Source organism: Phallusia mammillata, chromosome 2 (assembly GCF_965637545.1).
Source record: "Phallusia mammillata chromosome 2, kaPhaMamm4.hap1.1, whole genome shotgun sequence".
Classification (NCBI taxonomy): Eukaryota; Metazoa; Chordata; class Ascidiacea; order Phlebobranchia; family Ascidiidae; genus Phallusia; species Phallusia mammillata.
The window spans coordinates 28,197,628-28,219,610 of NC_137253.1; the positions used below are offsets into that span (position 1 = coordinate 28,197,628).

Below are 21,983 nucleotides of genomic sequence, written 5' to 3' on the forward strand. Positions count from 1 at the left end.
TGTGTAACAGGTATCCGGAACTACAAAAAGGTTTGATATCACTGTCCAAAAAGGACAACCAGTATGAGACTTTGTAACAATGAAACATAAACATAAATTTGAGCAACGGTTTTGTTTCGAATATCAATTCCTTATTGCTCGTGCGTTTATTCCAGCAAATGAATATTACAACTTGTTTTCTGGCATAAATCCTAAACAAAAGGTTGAAGATCGTACTTTTACGTCATTTAGTAAAAGCTTTTTAACTGATAAAGTGCCTAAAACATGACAAATATATGCTATATTGCACATTTTCTTTAACAGAAACCACTTTTTCGCATAATTTCTTTGCAAAACAGTTAGGATTTCACAATTAATACGTTATTAAGAGTTAGTGTGTTTGACAGTGAAACCAGTCGCATCGAAAATAAAAACATAGTAAATAAAAACAGCGTGTTATGACTCATTGGACAATTTCTTGCTCGTTTGGTTCCGGGTTAAATTGCGACTTGCAAAACAAAAGTCTGGCATACAAAATGTTTTGGCACGCTATACGTTGACTTTTGTTTCGGTTGGTGAAATTTGTTGACGAGGAAGTGTAACTTATGTGATATATTTAACAACGTTTTGAAAGTTCGACAGGGTTCAATTTTGCTTCCTTGCTTGTGCTAATTTTCACAGAATTTTGTGTCAACTTTTATCCCATTATCACAAACGCTGCGATTTTCTCATAACAAAGCCTTCTTTATAAATCCTGTTGAATTATATTTTTCATGATAAGTATAGCTTCTTCGAAAAAAAAAAAAAAAAACGATTATAACAAGCTTAAACATTTTTACAAAAACGTGGGTAATTTTTCTTTAATATTAGGGTTGCACTTTCAAGAAAGAGCAATGATTCATAAAACTGCACAAAAGCCAACCGTTACCCGTTCGGTTTCACCACTGGTCGAAAATGTGTTTGTTTACACCATTTCCGAAAGAAGGAAGCAGACAAGACCTTAAAATACGCCAATCTTTCTATTATTACTAACACAAGTTTCGTTCAAAACAACTTGCAAGCATTATGTGCTGATCAGTACATGCATTGGTGTATGTGACACAGTCGAGAATTCAAGATGTCTATGAATAAAGGGTCTCGGGGGAGTTTTGGCGAAACGTCGTGCGCAGAACCGAATATCTATGAACTACCAAGCCGTCAAAACGCCAGCAAAAGTAAGTTATATAAAATAACGGCATTGATAGACGTGCTACCGTTTTTGCTTTTATTTGTATTTTTCTATTTGAATAATGTCATACAATATTACTGTTTATTTCAGAAAGCGGAAGAGAATCTCAGAGGCGTTCAGAGAGAAGTATGCATATATACGGAAAGTAGTAACGTATTTGCATGAAACTTCATGGTCTTCACATAAATTTACAGCATCTAAACAACTGTGAATTGTATAGCGAAACAAATTCCGTTATAAGTTACTTCTCACAACGATATCTAATGTTTGAAGTTCAATTATATTTGCTTAACTGAGCAAAAGCAACTAATGATATGTTTTATTTTATAAGGGACTCGTCCCAAACAAACTCCATTGTTTGGATATCTCATTCCAATCTTTATGCTGGTGGTTGTAATATTGATGATAATAATGATAATCGGTTTGTTCCTCAACTATAACGTAAGGCTTGTTTCATATTGAATATTGCTGTACAACCAAGCAATTTCAGATCATTGCACAATATGTACTTTTAGATTTAAACAAATTGACCTCTTCTATTTAACAAACAACAGTAGCAAAATGATTACAATGAATTTGTGCTTTGTTTTTTAGCCAAATGAACTGACATTTATAACGTGAATAAGGGCCTGATATAGGCTATAGCTATAGGGTTTTAAACCAATACCGAGAGTGAAATCAAAGCAAAACATCATGTGCAAAACGTCGTATTGCACATCTTATTTCAGAAACCCGATGGAAAAGGAGCTTTGCAGTCTTCAAACAAACATTCTAGTCCGAAAACGATACATAGAAGAGAAGGTTTGATAAAAACGGATGTAACACTTCCGTAAGTGATAGACCGTCTAACCTCTTCGTGTCGTATACAGGTAACAATTCTTGTGAGGAATTCAGGAAAAATGGATTCACCGCTTCAGGAATTTACGAAATACAGGCAAATACGGTTTCCAAATCACATGAGGTATATTTTTCTTCTTATTTTTATAAAAATGTACATTAATGCAAATCATGTAGCAATTACATAAAGGCCAAAATAAGTTACTTCCTTTATTTTTTGCTTCCTTTTTTATTTATCTTGGGGTTACATTGTCTCGAATAGTGTGCTTTCAAAGAAAACAAGTAAATATTTACAGAGGGGCATTTAATTCCAACAAAAAAAATACACAGAAAAGAATAATTTCCTTATTTTACATAATAATAATGATAATTACGAAGTATAGTTGTACTTCTATATCAGATTGATGCACAGTCGTGGGCATCATCAGAGATAAAAACTACTGCTTTTTATTGCAACTAATATGATTGTCGACATGACATACTCACTATTAGTTGTAAAGATCTCATGCAAAATGTTATTTTAACCGTATCTTTTACATTAGGTTTACTGCGATATGGAAACTGATGGAGGTGGATGGACACTTGTCGCTTCCGTTCACCGATACGAGGATGGGACAAAATGTGGGTTCCATGATAAATGGACCCAATTCAGAAAACCACAGCCCAGTAAAGACGGCTTCATTGGTAAAATTGTCTTATGTTATGTCTTAAGTTTTACCGTCACAAACTATTATTGCTCAAAACAAACCATCCAAACTTCCGAAAAACTCGAAAACTCAAGCTGTAAATGTGGGTTGGTAACATTTAGATTAGCAATAAAAACTTATTTGTTAAAAAGATTCACTTTGGAGCAGCAAAGCAACCGAAGGGACACTCACCAAGGCAACAAGAGCAGAAAAGTCTAGAATATTTTTCACGGAACGTAAGTCACTACAAAGTCGAAATGCTATTTTTTCGGCAGAGATTTTGTTGTTCATTGTTTTGCTTCCGACTTTCACTTCCCGCAGGCCTCAGACGTCATGTTGTGGCACGTGCCCAACGGTGTTGACGTCACTGATATTGACGAGCAAGCGTTTTTGAAGTATCATACCACCAACCGCTTCCTTGACAGCCACGGGTCGACTTTGAAAGAACTTTATAAGAACGATGCGAAGCTTAAACAACTTAACAATATCGGTAAATGTAGGAGATTATTTTAAAATGGGTCAGTAAGTCGTATTAATTTCAATTTACTTTTAAACCTGAACAAACTACAACATTTTTTTGTGCGATTGTCTGCATATGTAACATGGATGGCTACTGTATGTGCCACTTCAATTGTAATTTGAAAGCTATTCAGTATGTTTCTTTTATACTAAAAGATATATTTCATCTGTGGCAACTACCCAAAAGTTGTTTCATTATAACGTTTAAATTTAGGAGATCTCAAAATTAGTTAGTTTTGTTTTACGTAAGGTCTAACTTCAGCAAAAATGACTCGAATTGAAGTTGGCACATACAGGAGTCATCTTGTGTTATTCATGCAGTCATTCAGACAAAATTATTGTTATAGTAAGTTCAGATTTAAAATGCAAATTAAAATTAATGTTAGTCTGCGCAACTCAAAATAAGATTTAGGCTCTTTAATTGCATTTTTTACTTTAGGTTTGGATTTGAAAATTATTGATTTGGTCAGAACTCATATCTCCCCTAAAATTTCCTCAATCGTGACGTGGTGGTACAGCTATAGTTACGACATGGGTACAACTGCTTCGAACATCAGTGATGGTGGAAAAGATATGTATGACACTGGAAACCAGGTACTTTAGCACAAAGTCATGTTTTGAATTACCCGCCCAGAAAAATTAGTACTTTTTTATGTGGCAAAAAATAAATGATTTTAAAGTTGCTTTGTAGCATACCACCTGCTAAAACGTTGAAATTACTTGATCACTGACATTTTGCTACGAAACATAACACCGTGTTTTTACATCTTCATCTTTTAAGCACTACTTTTAAGCTTTTGAAATTTTGGCCAAAATCGGTTTGTAGGTCACCACGTGGCGCAAAGTTTGTAGGTCACCACGTGGCGCAAACCACTAAAATACAAAAGGGTTGTAAATATGAGGTATGGGCAACCACAAATTACTTTTCATTACATTTGTTTAGGTTTACTTTAGAGAAAATGACAAGCCATACAAACTTATGCAATACGGTCAGTCGTACACGTAAGTTTTGTTGCTGTCGAACAACATTGTTATGTTTTATCATGCCTTTGTTTAACAGTGACTCTAAGTCTTATCACATAAGCAGTGCAGCCATTCATCCCTTCACGACGATAGCAACTATCTCAAATTTCGACGGGTACCCCCAAAATTTTGGAATCAAGGTATGAAAGAAAAGAACGCTTGAAACATCGCAAATCGATATTGTCCAATACCCAATTAATTAAGTTACTCTATCAGTAACCACTTCAAAAAAAGCACAGTTATGTAAAACAAAATGCACTCCGACACTTATAGATTACAGAATACCAGGCCAACAAGTTTGTTTTCAGGAATAAGTTAGTGTTGTTTTTATCTCTCGCATTGCTTCAACAATGCTAAATGTATATTTGCTTAGGTGGAATCTACTGGAAAAAGCAACTCAGCATATTTAGAGCGACGGCCAATCTCCATAAATCGCAACAAAATAACCATCCAAGCGATGGCTTACAGCGTGTTCTACGAATCTAGGCCTTCCAGAACGATGGTATTTTTCTGCATTGAGAACGTAAGCTATAATGTCAAACAATTAAAAAAAGCAAGTACTTATCCGGCTCGCTTGATGAGTTGGCGGTATAGAGGCGTTTATGAAACCCTACGAATAGAAGCCTGCCATCATTTGGACTTGATTGCTAATCCAAAAAAATGGTTTTATTTTGTTACGTGACAAACATTTTATGGTTAGTTTGTGTAACATGTTTATCAGTCTACGACTAAAGAAATTACACGTTAAAACACTGGTCCTGCAACTCAATATTTAATTGTTTTATAGATCTCATTTTACCACTATTTTATTCCACATGTTGTTAGTTTTGATTCAGTGTTAAAATGTATTCGTCCAATGAAAACATTTTTTTTTGTAGAAACTTAACAGCACAAAATGCATATTTGAGCCCGGAACCACAACCTCCAGCACGATCTCTTATGGATTTCATGTCACGGGTAAAATCGACCAAGCAATTATTGGATACATGCTGCTCAGCAGGTACGAAAATCTTTGTATTTAACAAAAAATGATAACGGCATAGCACCAGTGCTTTAATATATCAAAACCAGCCAACAAACCTCTATATAAAAAATGTAAGATCATTTGCCTCCGTAAAAAAAGCCTTGTTTTCAAGGACACTTTTGTTGACAGACTGACTCTAATATACAATAGAACACGGTAGCTTTGGCTCAAATATTACTAAAAAAACATAGTTATTCTGTAAACGTCAACATAGGATGCTTACTATTTATTGGGAAAATGATTCTGTAAAACATGGTAAAGTACTATAGTACGTATTAAAATGTTTTACTAAACACTAAACATTTTCCAGATACCATTCAGCATCAAGAAACAGCCATGTGTCGGACGAAGAAGTTCGAAATCTTTTGGACAAAATTGCGGATCTACTAGGTATGTGTATTTGACTTGCAATTAGCAGTAAGGCAGTGTTAGGACAAGAAAGACATAAATCAATATATTTGTAAAGGCATGACGTTTAGACACATCTTATGTCATTATTGAATAGAATTCAAATGTCCAAAACCGTGAATTGTGTACCTAAGTTCTGTTTGGACGTTTTACAAATAAAAATAGAACTTCACTAGTTTAGAATAAAAAATGCGTTTCATGTAACTGAATCAGTCAATGAATTAAATGGAACATATACATTTCGCGTAACTGACATCCTTCATACCTAAACATACATACATAATAAAAGATGGATAAAAGCAATAACACTCACTACAACTCCTCTTTGGAATGCTGCCCATAAGCAGACACAAAAAACGTAATTGTAATAATAAATTGTAACAAATTATGAAATAAGATGCATCTTTGAAGCGCTATAGTCAAACGACTTAAAAGTAATTTAATCACAAATAAAACTGTACACGGTTTAAAAATTAGTAAATGTTTTTGTGTAAATCTCAAAAATCTCTATTTTCGTGATCAGATTAAGATGAATTGTTTCAGATTATCCAGAGATGGACCTTCGGCCCTTGCACAATGTTCAGCCAATCACAGCGCCTGTAAACATCGTAAAAGGATCAATATCCTATCCTGGCCATAACGTTACTTCAGGATATTTGCAGTTCAGAGCTTACGACTACTTGGGTTATGCTTACGCAATGTGCCCAGGAGTGAGGTTTGTTGACGCGTTTAAACCTTATTGGTGTTAATTTGGTAGTTTCGGCTATGAAATATGGGATCTTATTCATAAATAGGTACATAGTAAAGAGAAGTTAACGCATCTTATAAAAACGTCCAAACAATTAATCACACTAGTATAGAACATTAAATTAGATAACATTTACAAAACAGTTCAAAATAATGTTTTGTGCATTGCAAATTTCCTGCTGCTTGGCATAGTCCATGATTTTTGAAATATTACAGAAATCCTACATGTATTTTTATTTTGTTCTAGATTGAACGGTAAAACTGATCCGGCTAAGTTTTGCATTGGTTCTGCAAAAACATCGGATCGAAATCGATGTGGAGATTTTTCCGGTATTGTTATCTTGCTTAGTTTTGTGAATTATAGTTTTAAAGATACTTGGAACACTATATACGGATCTGTTCATAAGTTTAATGGTGAAAATAACGGCCCAAATAGACGTAAAAAGCGTCATGCTTTATTGTTCAAACGTTTCGGCAAATGCTCATGCCATCATCAGTGATATGAAGGCCACATCAATTGCACCCATTTATATACACTTTACAGGTGGCTTACACCTCGCTTCTGCGCACCTTTTTTATCTATCGTTTTTATGCGACGCTTGTACCTTTTTATCATTCTTTTATGCGACTTAAGTGTATATAAATGGGTGCAATTGATGTGGCCTTCATATCACTGATGATGGCATGAGCATTTGCCGAAACGTTTGAACAATAAAGCATGTCGCTTTTTACGTCTATTTGGCCCGTTATTTTCACCATTAAAGATACTTGTTTTTTACGAATCATTTAATCAGAAATAACATTTTTTTCTACATTTTAAGAAATACGGCAGAAACAGATTCATTTTATTTTATTGTGTAAATTTATTGTTTCAGCATGGGAGTCTTTGCGGGAACACGTCTTTGAGAACAGGTCACAGATTAACGGAAAATTTGTAAACGATCTTCATTCCACAATTCTGATCTTTACACGATGATCAATAATCGCAACAACTTAGATTACTTGAGAAATATTCACCGATTATCGCAACTTGTAAATATGTTGGACTAGGTGTTGAACGCCCTGAGCCATACTTGCGAAATAAGCCAGAGTGTACAAACCCTATCAAACATGCTTTAAGATTGTTTTATGCATTGTTGCAGCTGTTGGTGCGTTATTACAATCTTGATAACAGTATACAAACTTGTATTACCACTTACACATTTTGCTAGGTTTGATTTTGTTTTATTGTTCGTTGCAAATACCTATTCAGTCAAAGGCTCAGATCCCAGCAACTGGTTGCCTAAAGGTCTTGCCACCAGTGTAGGGATATCATCACAGCCTCCATGTTTATGATTTTTCATTTCCACAATCCACTGTTTATAAAGGCCCTACAATATTCATAGAAGGAGAAAGAAATCTGCTACTTTTTCTAAGAAATAATTGGAAACATATATGGTTGGGTGTATGGAAAAAAATCATAAACAGTCGCTTGGTGTCGATAACGAGTCCTAACTATGACACAAGGTGTGTAAGTAAGAAACTTTAGTTTTTTTTTGTTTTCTGTCACCACTAGATACTTTTATTAGAAAAAAACACACAGTATTATAAAGCAATTGGTAAAATCACTCGGCTGGGATATGTTTAATCAGAAACAAAACGGCCACGTGACAACAACAAATTGGCTACAAGGTTGCAAGAACAAGCAATTATTTTTGAAAGCATTGTGGCAGTTATGTTTCTGATATAGCCATCAAAATGGCATTTAGCTCACTCAAAAGCAATTCAATAGCTTAAATTTGCCCTATAGCAAAGTGGCGAACTACGCTACAGCAAAGATTCGCTGACAAATGAAGCTTTACAGTTTCAAAACGAATGTTTTGTTGATTGAACGAACGTTTGCAAAACGAAAGGCTTGAAGCTTTTGCCGGTTTTGATTAGGTTTGTTGCTTATATGACATTTCAATCAACGCAACACAATGCAATTTAGTAAAAATAAAAATAGAAAGACACCAACAACGTAACAAATGCTCGAATTTCGTTGTTTACCTTACATGTGTTAACAATCACAGCATATTATAACTTTCATTTGAAGCAGCCAGCATGTTTACCAGGTCAATAAGGTGAAATTGTACCTATTAGATTTATAGGGTTTGACCTGCAACTTAGACAATTCACGTGTTTGTGTATCCTGTTTGTTTAGCCATTCAACCATTAACGTCGCGTTCAAATTAGCGCAGAAAACTCACTGGTGTGTGACAACGCAAGGTAACTTGCGGTCACCACACCTCCACAGAGCAAATACAGAAAACTGGTGGTGCGACGAACACAAGTCTAACGATTTCTATTTTTACGTTGCCCTTTTTTACGTATACCACATTTCTACAGCACTGTTGGTGGTATTATACTTTCAGTATTATAGTGTAAAATTTTCAGTTGTGATTTGGTATTCAAATGCACCGAGATTTTTTTTGCAAAGTGAAATTGGCATTTCTCGTTTAGGGCACAACGAAGAATATCTGTTGTGTGTTACAACACTAGGATCCATTGTGGTTTGACATTTTACCCAAAACAGGCTTTGTAAAACCGCAGATTGTGTACCGTAGCCTCTTCCTACTTGCAAATTAATTTCATTCAACAACTTTTTGTTGTTAACGTGGAAAATAAGCCTTAAAAAACCACAACATAAAAAACGTTACTGTGCCACAGGTCGTAGGCCAATAGGTTTGAGGATCATCGTTTATGGAGAAAGCTATGTTTCAGCTAATCAAGATCTTGTCCGTTGTCTACGTTCCCTCCTTCTGGGCGCCCATCGTAGGAAATCGGTTCCATTGTTTTAATTTCATTGACAACAACTGCAACGACATACATAGGTAGAGCTGCCAAATTGCCCGCGAATCCCAAAGCGCAAAAACCAACCGCTAGAGCCAAGTTCTTTGCTAAATGCGCTTTTTGGCATTTTTCGCCACATGCTTTGTTGAGAAAGTCTAGGTATTCCTGTTTGAGTTTTGATAAGACCTGAGGATCGGGAATCTCTCGTTCCAGCTCCGTAATTTGAATTTCCCCCATTGCTTTAAATGCATTCCTGGTGAATGTTCGAGACATTTGGTCCAAGAATGCCGCCGAAGAATGCTTTAAAAAAAGCACACGGAAAAATGTGTGATTTTAATAATCTAATCTCTATTTTCAGTAATCGATTCATTAAGCTACTAGGCGATATATCAAAGTATCGTCTATATATTTCAAAATAAGACATTTGAGTTACATTTATTTTAGCTCAGCACCTACTTTTTGATAATCAGTTGTCCATTCAAGTTTAAACTTTGCAATAAGATTTGCACCAACACGTTTCTGAAACAAACATGTGACTATATGATAAATAGGTGATGATTACCCATATCGTATCGGGTTTTACCGCATAAACTGTTTGCAGTTGTCGGTTAATTTCCTCTAAATATTCGGGCGAAGGTGGAGAACCTTGACAAAATTGCTCCAGAGTATGTTTCTTTGCATTTCCGAGTCGTATTTTCAATTGGTCAACAGTCTCGTTTTCGACCACCTGCGGACGGTTATTACACACATATTCTGTATGCAGCTAATTTACTACTCTTTTAACCAAAAACTTAAGAAAGGGGGTATGTATGCCCAATTGCAATGCAAAGTGGGTGACTGAGTACTTATAATACAAATACGTATGTTGGTATGTAAAATAGAAAGCGTTTAGAGAAATTGTCATTTTTGTAGGTTCTAAAATACGTTACCATTCCATCTACTTCTTCCACAAATAACTGGAAACACGCATTTAATTTTTGTTGCAAGTCATTGTCTTTGTACGTCTGAAAAGACGAAAATCGGTTTGACGATCAAAAGTTCTGTTTACACAGCATTTATTACCTTGTAAATTCCAGATCGTACATCTGTATTGCCAGGCCTGTTTCGTATAATTCTTTCAACAAAGGCAGCCATGTCGGCTCCGTCAGGTGCCTTCGTAGAAAGGCTGTCAACTGTGTTTGAAGAAAACAGAACGTCGTAAAGTTCCACTATTCTTTGTCGTGCGACTTCCCGAATATCTGAAATAGATAAGAAAAATCTCGGTGTTCAGTTTCTTTTGATGCAGTGGTTTAGTGGTGTTAACGTCAAAACTGCCTAAAGTAGTGTTTCCTAAAATTGGGGAGTGGGCAAATTAAGGCTATGATGAGCTGTGTAATCCAGGAATTTACAAACAAAACTTTTAAAGACAAGAATTATGTACATATATGATAAAGCAAAGCTGAAAGTAGATTTTTTAAGGATAAAATAGAATCCTGTATACCACAGTTTGGAAACCACTAGTCTAAAAAACTGAAACATTTGACAAAGAATTATATCCGGAACCGAAACCTGTTTTTTGAAAACGAAATGCAGCCTACTGTAGATACGAAAGTAAAATTAAGACAAAAATGTGTCTGATTGTAAAGGTAGGGTCGAATAGTACGAAACCAATGACAAAGCCCGGGATCACCTAAAGCTCAAATGTTAACTAACAGCTTAAAAGTTACCCGTTTTTTCACGGAAGGCCTGTACGTGGTTTCTACCGAAGTGAAAAAACGCACAAAGCAAACTTCACATAAAACGGTTTTAAAAACGGGGTAAGAGACCACGAAACTTACCACAAAGCTTTCTGCTGCCGTCTTCGCTAATGCTCATGCCGGGATGTGGCATAAGAAAGCAATTTATTTCGTTGTAGCAACTCATAAGGTCCTGCATCTCGGGAGACGCTTTGTTGATTTTTTGCTGTAAATACCCAAGAACACGTTAAAGTGTAGAGAGTTTAGAAAATAAAGCATTGTACCTCAAAGTATTGCTTTGCCCCTGCTTTGCCGTATGGAAATTGAGCTGAACATGGCCAATCTCGTACTAGAAACAGCAAACTCTAAAATTCATCATTGCGTTTGTGAAAACACGTCGGTGTGTTATATATCTTGTGTATAGCCTACTGTTAGCCAGTAATATCAGTTACAAGAAATATTAACAGTAGTGTGGGGTTTGAAACAAGCAATAAATTATGTTGGGACAACTCGTATAATAAATACACATGAAATGGATCTAAAATCGTAACATCGTTTAAACTAAAAGTTCTCGAACACAAAGATTGAATTTAACACAGCATTGTTTAAAACCAATAATCTAAAATACCAGATAATTTGGGAGTAAATTTTATGACGGTGAACGTCGTGACAAAAAAGAGTACCAAATGGGACAGAATAATCTAAAACAATCATAACGTTACCGCATTGCGCCTTTCTCTCTGCCTGGTATCATCTTGACTTCGGGCATGAACGGAATAGGCCTGCAAATATTGACAAGTTGCACACACTGAAGTACATTTATTGCACTTTTAGCAAAAAAGTCAAGGCTCACTGCGAACAAGTCGATTTCGTTCCAATCGATTCGTTCCTTTACGTTGATGATTTGAAATGAGCTGAGCATCGTACTGATTGCAAAAATATCAGGCTCCTGCGATTTACTTTTCTTGTCCGCTTCAATGCCTTGTGTGTCCATGAGAAATATTGCACATTCCTGCATGTAGAGGCAAGACTTGTTAGTTTAGCACACAAACCGCATGGTACTACCCTTTTATTGCTGCAGACTCGGTTACGAAGCGTCGTATATGTTAAGTACTAAAATAAAATTGCCTTTTAAACATTTAAAGACAAGAAAGTGTTTATTCGGCTTTACAGAAAATCTGTCCACACCGTTACTGCAAAAATACCTAAACCGGCTTCAGAAAAACCCATGCAAACGTTGGACAAAATAGAGTAAATATTATTTTAAGCAACACCCCAAAGATGGATAAATACGCTTATCGCTGACACGCAATATAGGACCAGTCGGTCATAAAATGAACTAGTATACAAGCAACATGTAGACAAGCCTCGGAAAACAAATACTTGTTTTTTGTTCCAAGCTCTGTTACTGCGGCGTCTCCGCCATTCACTTTAAACCGTCTGGGCAATGTGGTTTCAAGTTGAATGGCTTTGCTCTCTCAGTTGAAAGAAACACATTTCGTTTAAGGGAAAACAACTTTTCGTACCTGCCCTTGACTGTTGCAAACATAGAATGGTTGAGCAGTTATATCTACGCCAATCGTTTCTGCGTCGCATTGATAAGTGTAGGAAAATATATTCGGAATGTTATCGCCAGGTTCCTGTCAAAAATACCAATTCTTGTTATGTGGGCTTTAGGCAGAAATGAAAAATGTAAATTAGCACATATAGAATACTGATAATTCCAAAATGTTGCAATCAAGTATCCTTCAACAAGGATTAATTGTAGCAATCGACCAATTAAGCAAAGATTGTTTTATTGATAGTTATACACAGAGATAGGCTCGCGTCGTGTACACAGAGAAAGGAGAAAAGAACTTCAAATCGGCTTGTATACACATAATAAAACATATAGCATGTATACTTACTAGGTTTTTACCTTGCGCTGCCTCAACACTATTCCTGAACTGTAATTTCATAACCAAGCAATTTCATGCCAAGTATTTGACAGACCAAACAAAAGCAGAATTGTGTACTAAAATGTTAATTCTTACCTCATCGACTTGAGAATGTTTGGATTTCAATAATCTCCACAAGTTGTTGAGGAGGAACGATTTTCCACTTCGGGTTTTGCCGGAAATAGAATAGATCAAAATACTGCAATCTCTTACCTCTGGTTTCAGAAAAATCTCTTTCAAACGTTGCTTGTTTACAACTACCTGTCCGCTTTCATCATCTATCTCGGCCACCTTTACCACTTGGTCAACAAAAAATAGTTTTCCAACCTTTCAGAGGTGATTCAAAATGCAGTTTCAACACGCTTTACCTGCAACTGAAACAAGGCAAATTGTAAATTTAGATACTTTGATGCTTCAACAGCGCTATTGACAAAAGAGGAAGAAACTTGCTCTTTAGCACCACCCCTTGACCACAAACAAAATCGGTTGTTTGGCATTTACACCATCAGTTGTACCGTAGTTGGTTTGACAAAAGTGATTAAGCTTACTTATAACGTTTGTCTTTAATTCGGCCAATGGGAGAATAAAGTGGAGATAAAAGAATGCAAAAAATACAGCTCCAATCCATTGTGTCACTAGACAAAAACAAAAAAGTAAGCAAAAAGTAAGCTCTAATAACCGGCTAAAACAAGTTGATGTTACTTTGTTCATACCTACAGCTGCACTGTTTAGCTTAACAATTTAAGTCAAATACAATGATTGGCTACAAATCAACAAATTCTATTTGCATTTATCAGTACGAACAATTGAAAACATTAAAATACAGCACAGTAAATACATGCAGCATGCTGTCGAAAACAAATATCTTTAATCTTTTACGATTTGGTTATCGATAATACATTTTAATGTTTGCAGATCACGATTTAGATCATAAACTTTACAGTTCTTGTAAACAACCAGCAAAATCAATTTGTATCGTACGCAAAAATAACGCAAGAGTTAAAAACATTGCTTAAATGCATCGAGCCGTAATAGGTGCAATACGTCAAACAAGGTATCCAGTGAAAAATCTGTAGTTGCTTAGCGTCTGATGACCATTATTTTTTCTGTTTCAAATTTTGAAGTCTGATTTATTAATAGTTTTGGCATCCTTATTAATCATTTTGTCAAAACCACGGCCATCAATGCCCCAGCATCAACCACTGCAAGTCTAAACATTTGGTATTTTTCGGCTCTCTCGTTTTTTTCGATGCACATTTCATTGAAGGAGTTTAAATAGTCTTTAAAGGTTTGCTGAAACATTTTTTGGTCGGTTACATGTTTCTTTAAGTCTTGTACATGCTTAACTCTCATCGAAGTAAACATTTCTCGAATTATTTTTGGGCGAATTTCCGGAAACCACAAATTCTGAAGAAAAAACGAAAACATAATTTCTTCGAGTTAAGTAAGAGGTTAGTCTAAACTAGAAAATATTGCAGTTGTTTCTTACGTCATATGCCTTTACAAACTCATTTTTGTATGTTTCAACAAGGTGTTTGCCCAGAATCCTCTGCATTAAAAAAAAACAAAAATTTTAACAAAAACATTTAATTCCTAAAAACATTTTTCAAATATTATACTGTTCCGAAGATTTGCTACATATGTCGCAAGTCGAAAATGACTTCGAATACAAATTAAAACTACACGTTTATACATCAGATTGGCGGCTTCTTATACACCGATTCAATCATTAACACGAACCGGAGCTTAATAGTTCCTCCTATTTATAGGTAATAAAACACTTATTCTACGCTACTAGATTAAGTAGAGCTGGAAATCTCAGACGGTTTACCACGTTCTGTCTAGAGATTTACCTCAAAAGCATTTTTCAAACGGTTGCGGAATTCTTTAAATCCTCGACACACTCGCAAGTTTAGGCATTTAATCAACATGCCAACAATAAAGTCCCAGTTTTTGTTAAAACTTTTTTTTAATTTGTATAATGTATCAAACTGGCACAAAGTGTGTTTGTGATATTCGCATGTGCTGGTCATCAATAGCTAAAAGTGCACGGCAGCACATAAACCTTACAATAATCAAACTTAATGTACTTTGTTAATACTCAAGTGCTTTTACAAACAGTCCAGACTACAGCCCAACTTAAAAAATGTGTGGTGAAGTGACAAAGTAGTTGGTGTAGTGACTTGCTGTCAAAGTGACCTTAGAGCTACAGAGCAGCACTTACCAGCACAACCAAAGGCCAAACATGCGCGTTGGCTAATAGGTAATGGAATATAGTAATAATTTTGGTAAAATAAACCGAAAAAATAAACAGTCCTGTTTTGTAAATACACGCCTACATTTTGTAACATTTTGAGTTAAAAATATTTCTTTCCTACTCAGATTTTCTTTTGGGGCAATATCAAAATGCGCAAAATAAAATATAAGTGTCTTTATTTGTAAACTTGTAATCGACAGACAGCTAAGTACTTAAAGAGGACAGGGATAAAAAATAGTCACTTGTCTGGAGGATCGTAATGTTAGAAAACACAAAGGGTAGCAAAACATAGCTATCTTTTGTTCAAAACCAGGGACTGAATAAGGTCTTTGTTATCTTTTTTTTCCATGCCTAGCGTAAGTTGAAAAAAGCTGAGCTGTGATTTTCGTTATTCTTGTTGTCAACATTATTTAAGCAAAAACGCTTTGCAGGACAGTTTATGCGCCAATTATTGCGGTTTTATAATATAACTGATGAAGTAAGAATAGTGTCGTACTTACGTTAAAGCAGTAATTCAAAACCGATTTTTTACGAGATTAAAACCAGAACTCTAAGTCCTAGAATCTCGAACTGTTTTTTATGACTGTATATTGGCCTAGCACTTTAGATCGTTCAGCCAAAAACTTAGCTCCCAGCGAGACATAAAATGTTCATTTCTAAAAAACGCCTTTTTATTTCAATGCTCTTTTAGGACTTAAACAAAGTAGCTAACCCGATGTTGTCCATTTCGACGAGTTATACTGAAATGTTGAAAATTATTAATAAAACTACAAATAAAAATTGAAAAATGACCAGAAAAGTATCGCGACACCTCCGAAAAACACAACTGGGACATAAATGTACCTGCAATCCCCCTGTTAACACTATCAATTGAGTGCGTAAAAAGACATTCAATCAATGTTTTTACCCACTGGGAAACATAAAATGGCATATTACCGAAATTGAGACGAGTTTTAGTTTAGGAATTTGTATAGCCCTGTCTTTACGCAACACAGCGCGGAGCTAGCGATGTAAAACAACGAAAAAAATCAATCCAGTTAAACAGTGTGAGATCTGTTTTTATTTACTCATCATTATTTTGTTATGTGAAGTGAAAATTTGACACGTTGACATTTCATTACAGAGCTGTTTTATTTCACTAAGGTGGAACAAATATCATCAACATTCTAACGATAATGGAAATAAGTGTCATTCGCAACTAGACCACTTAAAGTTCGTAAAAGCTTTCATGTAAAAGCTAAAAGCTTTACATGAACTAAAGGCAAAACCAACTTTGTATCGTCAACCTGCAGGATGAAACACTGTCATTCGATTAATAGGCAACATGAAAGGGTGACTCATCATTTTTTATCTTACAATCGGGCTTGGTATGTAGGATTTTGCACTTATCCCATACCACAGTAAACAGAATCACTGACATGTCCGTTTCATGCCAACAAAAATGCAAACGAATGGTTCACAATGCGGAATCGCAGCAGGACGCTGTAAGTGGAGCCTTACCAATGGAATCACATGTGGTGTAAACAACCATTGAATCTGAAAATGGGCGAAGTCAGAAAATAGTCTGCGCAACACCCACCGACCACGCCCTCTTGATATCCTTTTTTCATGGGACCGATGACTTTTAAATTTCCTGTTGTTGGCTCGTGAAGGACGCAAACAAATATATTGAGTTACACGACAGTTGTTTACTTTTTCATGTGGGCGGGGTCTGCGCCGTAAATTTTTCATGTGAGGCAAAAGGTAATTGCCACGTCAGACAGCAATTGTTTTGCTCCAATGTGTTGGTATATGGCTGCTGGTCATAAATGAAAGTGGATGCCCCACTATAAACAACTTACGTGAAAACTGATACCTTTTATGTTCTGATTTAATTAAGTGGCGACAAGGTCATTTTAATTAACTCTGGATATTTGGGAGTTCTGTTTCTCCGAGCATACTAGGTGCGTATGTGTTTCATAATATAGTTTATGCAGAAATGTTTAGAGTTAATGCGGATATGACAAAACCGAGCATTTAAACTCAATTTTCATGCTGTCTCGGTTACACATCAAACGCATAATTTGCACTTATTATGACTAGTCGCAATGCTTGTACTGTTTGGTAAAAGCCTGGCCTTCAAGGCGCTTTATTGCATGCAGTGGAGAAGTACTATAGTAGAAAACGTTGACGTAAATTTTGCCACATACCCTCTACAAAAGCGTTTAACACACTGTAATGTCGTGAAACTGATTCCTAAAGAACTAATACAGAAAGAAGCTATAAATACATTTAAATTTGCAGTTTCGTGCAAATAGTTAATGCGCTGACCAAACACAAAAAAGACTCGAAAGAGTTCCATTTGAGACGAGAATATCCCATCCGACACAGACCCAGAACGAGAACAAGAAAGCCAGATTGGCACACGTTAATAATGCTAATCAAGCATCAACATCACCAAATACACAGCATGCCACGCAAGAAGAAAGATACGCATCTAAACCATTAAAAAAGTCATCGGATCTTGGTTGGACTGATCGAAATAACTGCGCGTCGATAACAACAAAGAGTCGTTACATCGCCTTTAGTGACACTCCTATTAATTATTGCTGTAAATAACAAAATACCACGTGTTTATTAATTTTTTTAGTTCATGTCATAAACATAGAAAGACAATTTCGAGAAACTTATAACGCAATTGTTTGTGTTTTGTGTTTGTGTAGCCTGTATATTACATAATGTAGCAATTTAACGTCTACCTTTTTAATGATCTTAGTCGTTAGGTGTTTGACATTCTATTTGCAAGGCATTGAAACCACATCGACTATTGGCGGTGATCTGAAAACAAACATAAACTAAATAAAAAAGCACAAAAGTTTAGCCTAAACAAATGTGCTGCTTTTTTCGATTATTAAATAATGGAAACAGCCCGGTGGAAAAAACGCCTCTCGCACAAAGCACGCCCTGTAATGTCCGTCACAAGGTCCTATTGTGTGGTACAACTAGCTACCGAACGTTTGAAATGTTGGGTCTTCAGTTTCTTAAATAACTCATTTTTCACACCCTTTCTGCACTGACAAGTTTAAACAATACTACTCAAACAAACTGCGATTGTATGTATTTTAAAATAATTAGCATTAAATCGATAGGAAGATGATAATATATACGTATGAGCTGGTTTTAACTTTCAAGCCCTTTGCCTTAAAAAAACATAACATTTACGTTTGTGTAGCAATCATAGAAAAACACTTTTTAACAATGCACTACACTACCTGCTTAAAGAACTATATATACTACTGTACATCTGCAGCTTTATAAGTTATATTCACCTATTGCAACCGCACAGCGTTACACAAACAGTTGAAGTCCAAGGCAACAATAACACCTAATAATAATCAAATAAATAAATGTATTTTGCATACAACGTAGTGTCCCTGCAAACAATCCAGGCTTTCTACAAACCTAAGAGAACTGTGTTAAGATTTATAATCGTTTATGTACGCAATGTAGTACCTAGCTGCAAAACTGCAGTCTAAAGTCATGACTTTAGAGCTGTCAGGCAGTAGCTCATTATAGAAATCATTAAAGAGTATGCACAAAATAACACAATAGAGTTTTCTATAAACACGGCAAAGTTAAGAAAATACTTTTTCCTTCGTCTATTCGGGTAAAGGTTGACTTATGATTCATTTTATTTTGACTATAGAATGTCATACCTTTTGTGTATTTTTGGCAACATTAAACTAAGAATATTAGCCAATTTTAAACAAATTGGAATGTTAGTGTAGTTTAATTGTACACTCATACAGACAAGTAAGCAAAGTTAGGACAAGGATTTAAACACAAAGTCGTTTGCCAGTTCAATAGTCATTGCGAAAAACACAAAAAGTAGAAAACATAGCTCTCGGGCGACAGCTCGCGGAAAACAACAAAGCTATGAAACTAAAGTACAGAAAGCAAACGCAGCCTAAAAAGCCTGGTATGGTAAATATTTAGGCTTTACCACCCATGCTGTAATTGTGTATAAAGTTCGAGACCTTCAGACCCTTATTTGTCGATTGCGTCGGCATAGGTCGCAGACACGATAATTTAATCAAATATTAAACTGCGTAAAGTAGTAGGAGAAATTCATGTTTTCCAATAAACGCATAAGGTTCTGAGATAATAGGGCAAAAGTCCAGTCGTTGCTGCAAACATACGTTAGGAGTCAATTTTAAAATTTATATGTTGCTTAAGTATAATCAGCTGACCATAAACAAATGGAGAGACACTGCTCCAATTAATAACATAGAAGTACTTGCAATGTTGCACGCTTTAAATAAGTTGCTCAACAGTACAAAAATAGTGTTGTTAATGTACACCTTTTTTGTCGAACAAAATAAAACAAGCATATACAGCGAAGAGATTTTAACAGCACACTAAAACATTTTTGTTGTTGACAGCTTGTGGCATATCACGAACATTTCACCAACATCGTAAATTTCAATATTATCTGGCATACGAAACCAAACTTCATTTGTAAATGCTAAAATGGTATTTCAATATGTATCAACATGGATGCGTTATTTTCCTTTTGTAGCTTGTCACTGCTGGTGTTTAACGGGTGTTAGCATTTACCACCATTAAAAACTTTTTCTGGTATTTTAAACCCGTGCTCCAAAGGAGAACTTCTGGCCACAAAGTTTTACAGCCAGCTCGTTAACCCGTAAAACAGTGATCGAATTGTTTAAACCGTCAGTAAAACCGCTTCGGTAATTATCGTACTCAAGACTAAACAAATCACGAAACGTCATGCGTCAGGAGTCACTTGATATTAAGCAAACATGAGTTTTACTGGTCGTCGAAATACAGACAAAGGTAACCGATCGGGAAAATGTACAAACATGCCTAAATGGTTGTAAACCCAATTTAAGCACCTGTTATAGACTCCATACGTATACATGCAACGTGGTCACCACAAAACAATTTAGCACTATTCAGATCTGTTTGAAAAGTGAAGACCGATCTGTCGGTCACAAATCTTTGGCACTGACTATTTCCGTAGTCCGTATTTCCGTAAGTATTAAGCTGCAGACAGTGAACACTGTTTCAACATATAATGTCTCGTCAGTGCAGTGCAGCTGGTGACAAGACATTGGCCGTATGGGCTAGTACAGCCACGGCATTTCGATTTGTTGCAAGTTACACTCTGAAAAGTCATGTCTAACTATTTCTGTGCCATGCCACAACTCGGCAAAAACACATTGGAACTGGATTTACAATAGCCAACCAACTGACTGGGAACCAAAGTTATGTCGGTTCATCAATACAAAAGCATCGAGTCAATACGTGAAACAGTGATGTTTTGTTAACCAGTTACATTTGTAACCGTATATTCATCAAAACGATGTGTGGATTCTCAATGTCATATTTTTGCGATTGGTTTCAGGATATAAACTTCAAAAACACAAATGGGCGACTTTTATACGTGTATATTGAACTACAAGGTACTTTTCTCCAAAATTTACATCATGTGAAATTATTGACACTTCGTGTAATTTGGTTCTTGCGCAACCATATCCGGCGTCAATGGTTTAAGAGTTTACGCCCGTACCAACTCAAATAAACTCAACGTCATGTGAGATTTCACTGCTCCATCACATGGGTTAATTATTTTTAACGCCGTCGATGTAAGTTAAAAGCCGGTAATATAAAAACAAAACGTTTGCCTAAAAGATTTGGTCTGTACGTTTCGTGAAAAGCAAGTTATTGTTTAGTTTTGTTTTACATTAGTTGTACAGCTTTAGTAATGCGTTACTTAGAAATACCTTTGTAGGAAAGATTGAACATGTTAAGCAAGCAAACGTTCGCATCTATTAATCTAAAGATGTTGAACATTTGCAGTTACACATTTATACCAAGACTATCATGCATTGCTTGTTGGGTTTTGTAGCACAAAGGCACCCGATTCGCAAACACCACCGCCATGCAGATCATCCGATATTTGTTTGCTTAGTATGTAATAATGTACATCGACCGATAAAACCGGTTTGGGTGCGTTTTTGTTTGCAGAGTATAAGCATTCATGTTTTTATTCGAATTTGAAACTACATTAGCAAAACGTTTGCCACCAACAGGACGGCATGCAGTTTTTTTTACGTTAAGGACCAAGAACGGAGAATTTTACCTTAAAGACCAAGAAAAGATGCTGTTTTTTTGCGCCAAGGGCGAGGCACGCTACTTGTTTGTTTGGATATGATTTAAGAATTTATGTACGGAGCTCTGATAGCTAGGAGGTCGCTTTGTTTTAATAGTCGTGCAATCATTTGCCGTCAGCCCTGCGTCAAACCACCATGTCAAGCAGTACAGAACGTCACGTAAGCATACGGTTGTGGTTGGGCTTATTGCTATTATTGCGTACTATTAAAAGCACTTGGTGACGAGGGTAAATAAGTTTTACTTTCTATTATTAGAGCGTTCATCAGTGATCGATTTTTGCACAGGATATGCATAACATGTTGCAAATTTTTGAGCGTTAGTGTTTCTGCAGTATTTTATGAAAATTAACTAGATTTGAAAAAAGGTTTGTGGCAAAATCATTCTTTAGGCCCAATTGAAATAAAATACATTTCAACGCAAATAGGTTTGTCTAAACAAGAAAAAAGAACCTAGTTTACCTAACGGGCAAAATGTAGGCCACCATAATTGGTATGCACACTTTTTAATAATGGCAACAAAACGGCTGTATGTTCGGGCAAGGTGGTTGGAAGTACGTAATCAATGCACAACACGTAAAGTTTTTCTTTTCCTACAAATCTGACATAAGGAGTGCTTAGTATTTTTGGAATTAACTG

The 21,983-nt window shown here is 35.8% G+C and overlaps 1 protein-coding gene and 1 pseudogene across 1 annotated transcript; one reads left to right on the forward strand and one right to left on the reverse strand.

Moving 5' to 3' along the window:
- The first annotated feature begins 1,096 nt into the window (after nt 1-1,096).
- On the forward strand, nt 1,097-7,427 carry LOC145213233 (uncharacterized; annotated as a pseudogene).
- Nucleotides 7,428-9,026: 1,599 nt separating this feature from the next.
- LOC145213234 (atlastin-like) lies at nt 9,027-13,411 on the reverse strand. Its single transcript, XM_080081465.1, has 12 exons — nt 13,283-13,411; nt 13,011-13,241; nt 12,504-12,617; nt 11,831-11,989; nt 11,700-11,759; nt 11,262-11,342; nt 11,080-11,203; nt 10,325-10,500; nt 10,192-10,266; nt 9,846-9,989; nt 9,719-9,781; nt 9,027-9,562 (listed from the first exon to the last, which is right to left on the reverse strand). Exons 1-12 carry the CDS (start codon nt 13,409-13,411, stop codon nt 9,194-9,196), a joined length of 1,725 nt encoding a protein of 574 aa, XP_079937591.1. The 3' UTR covers nt 9,027-9,193.
- Between the last annotated feature and the right edge of the window lie 8,572 nt (nt 13,412-21,983).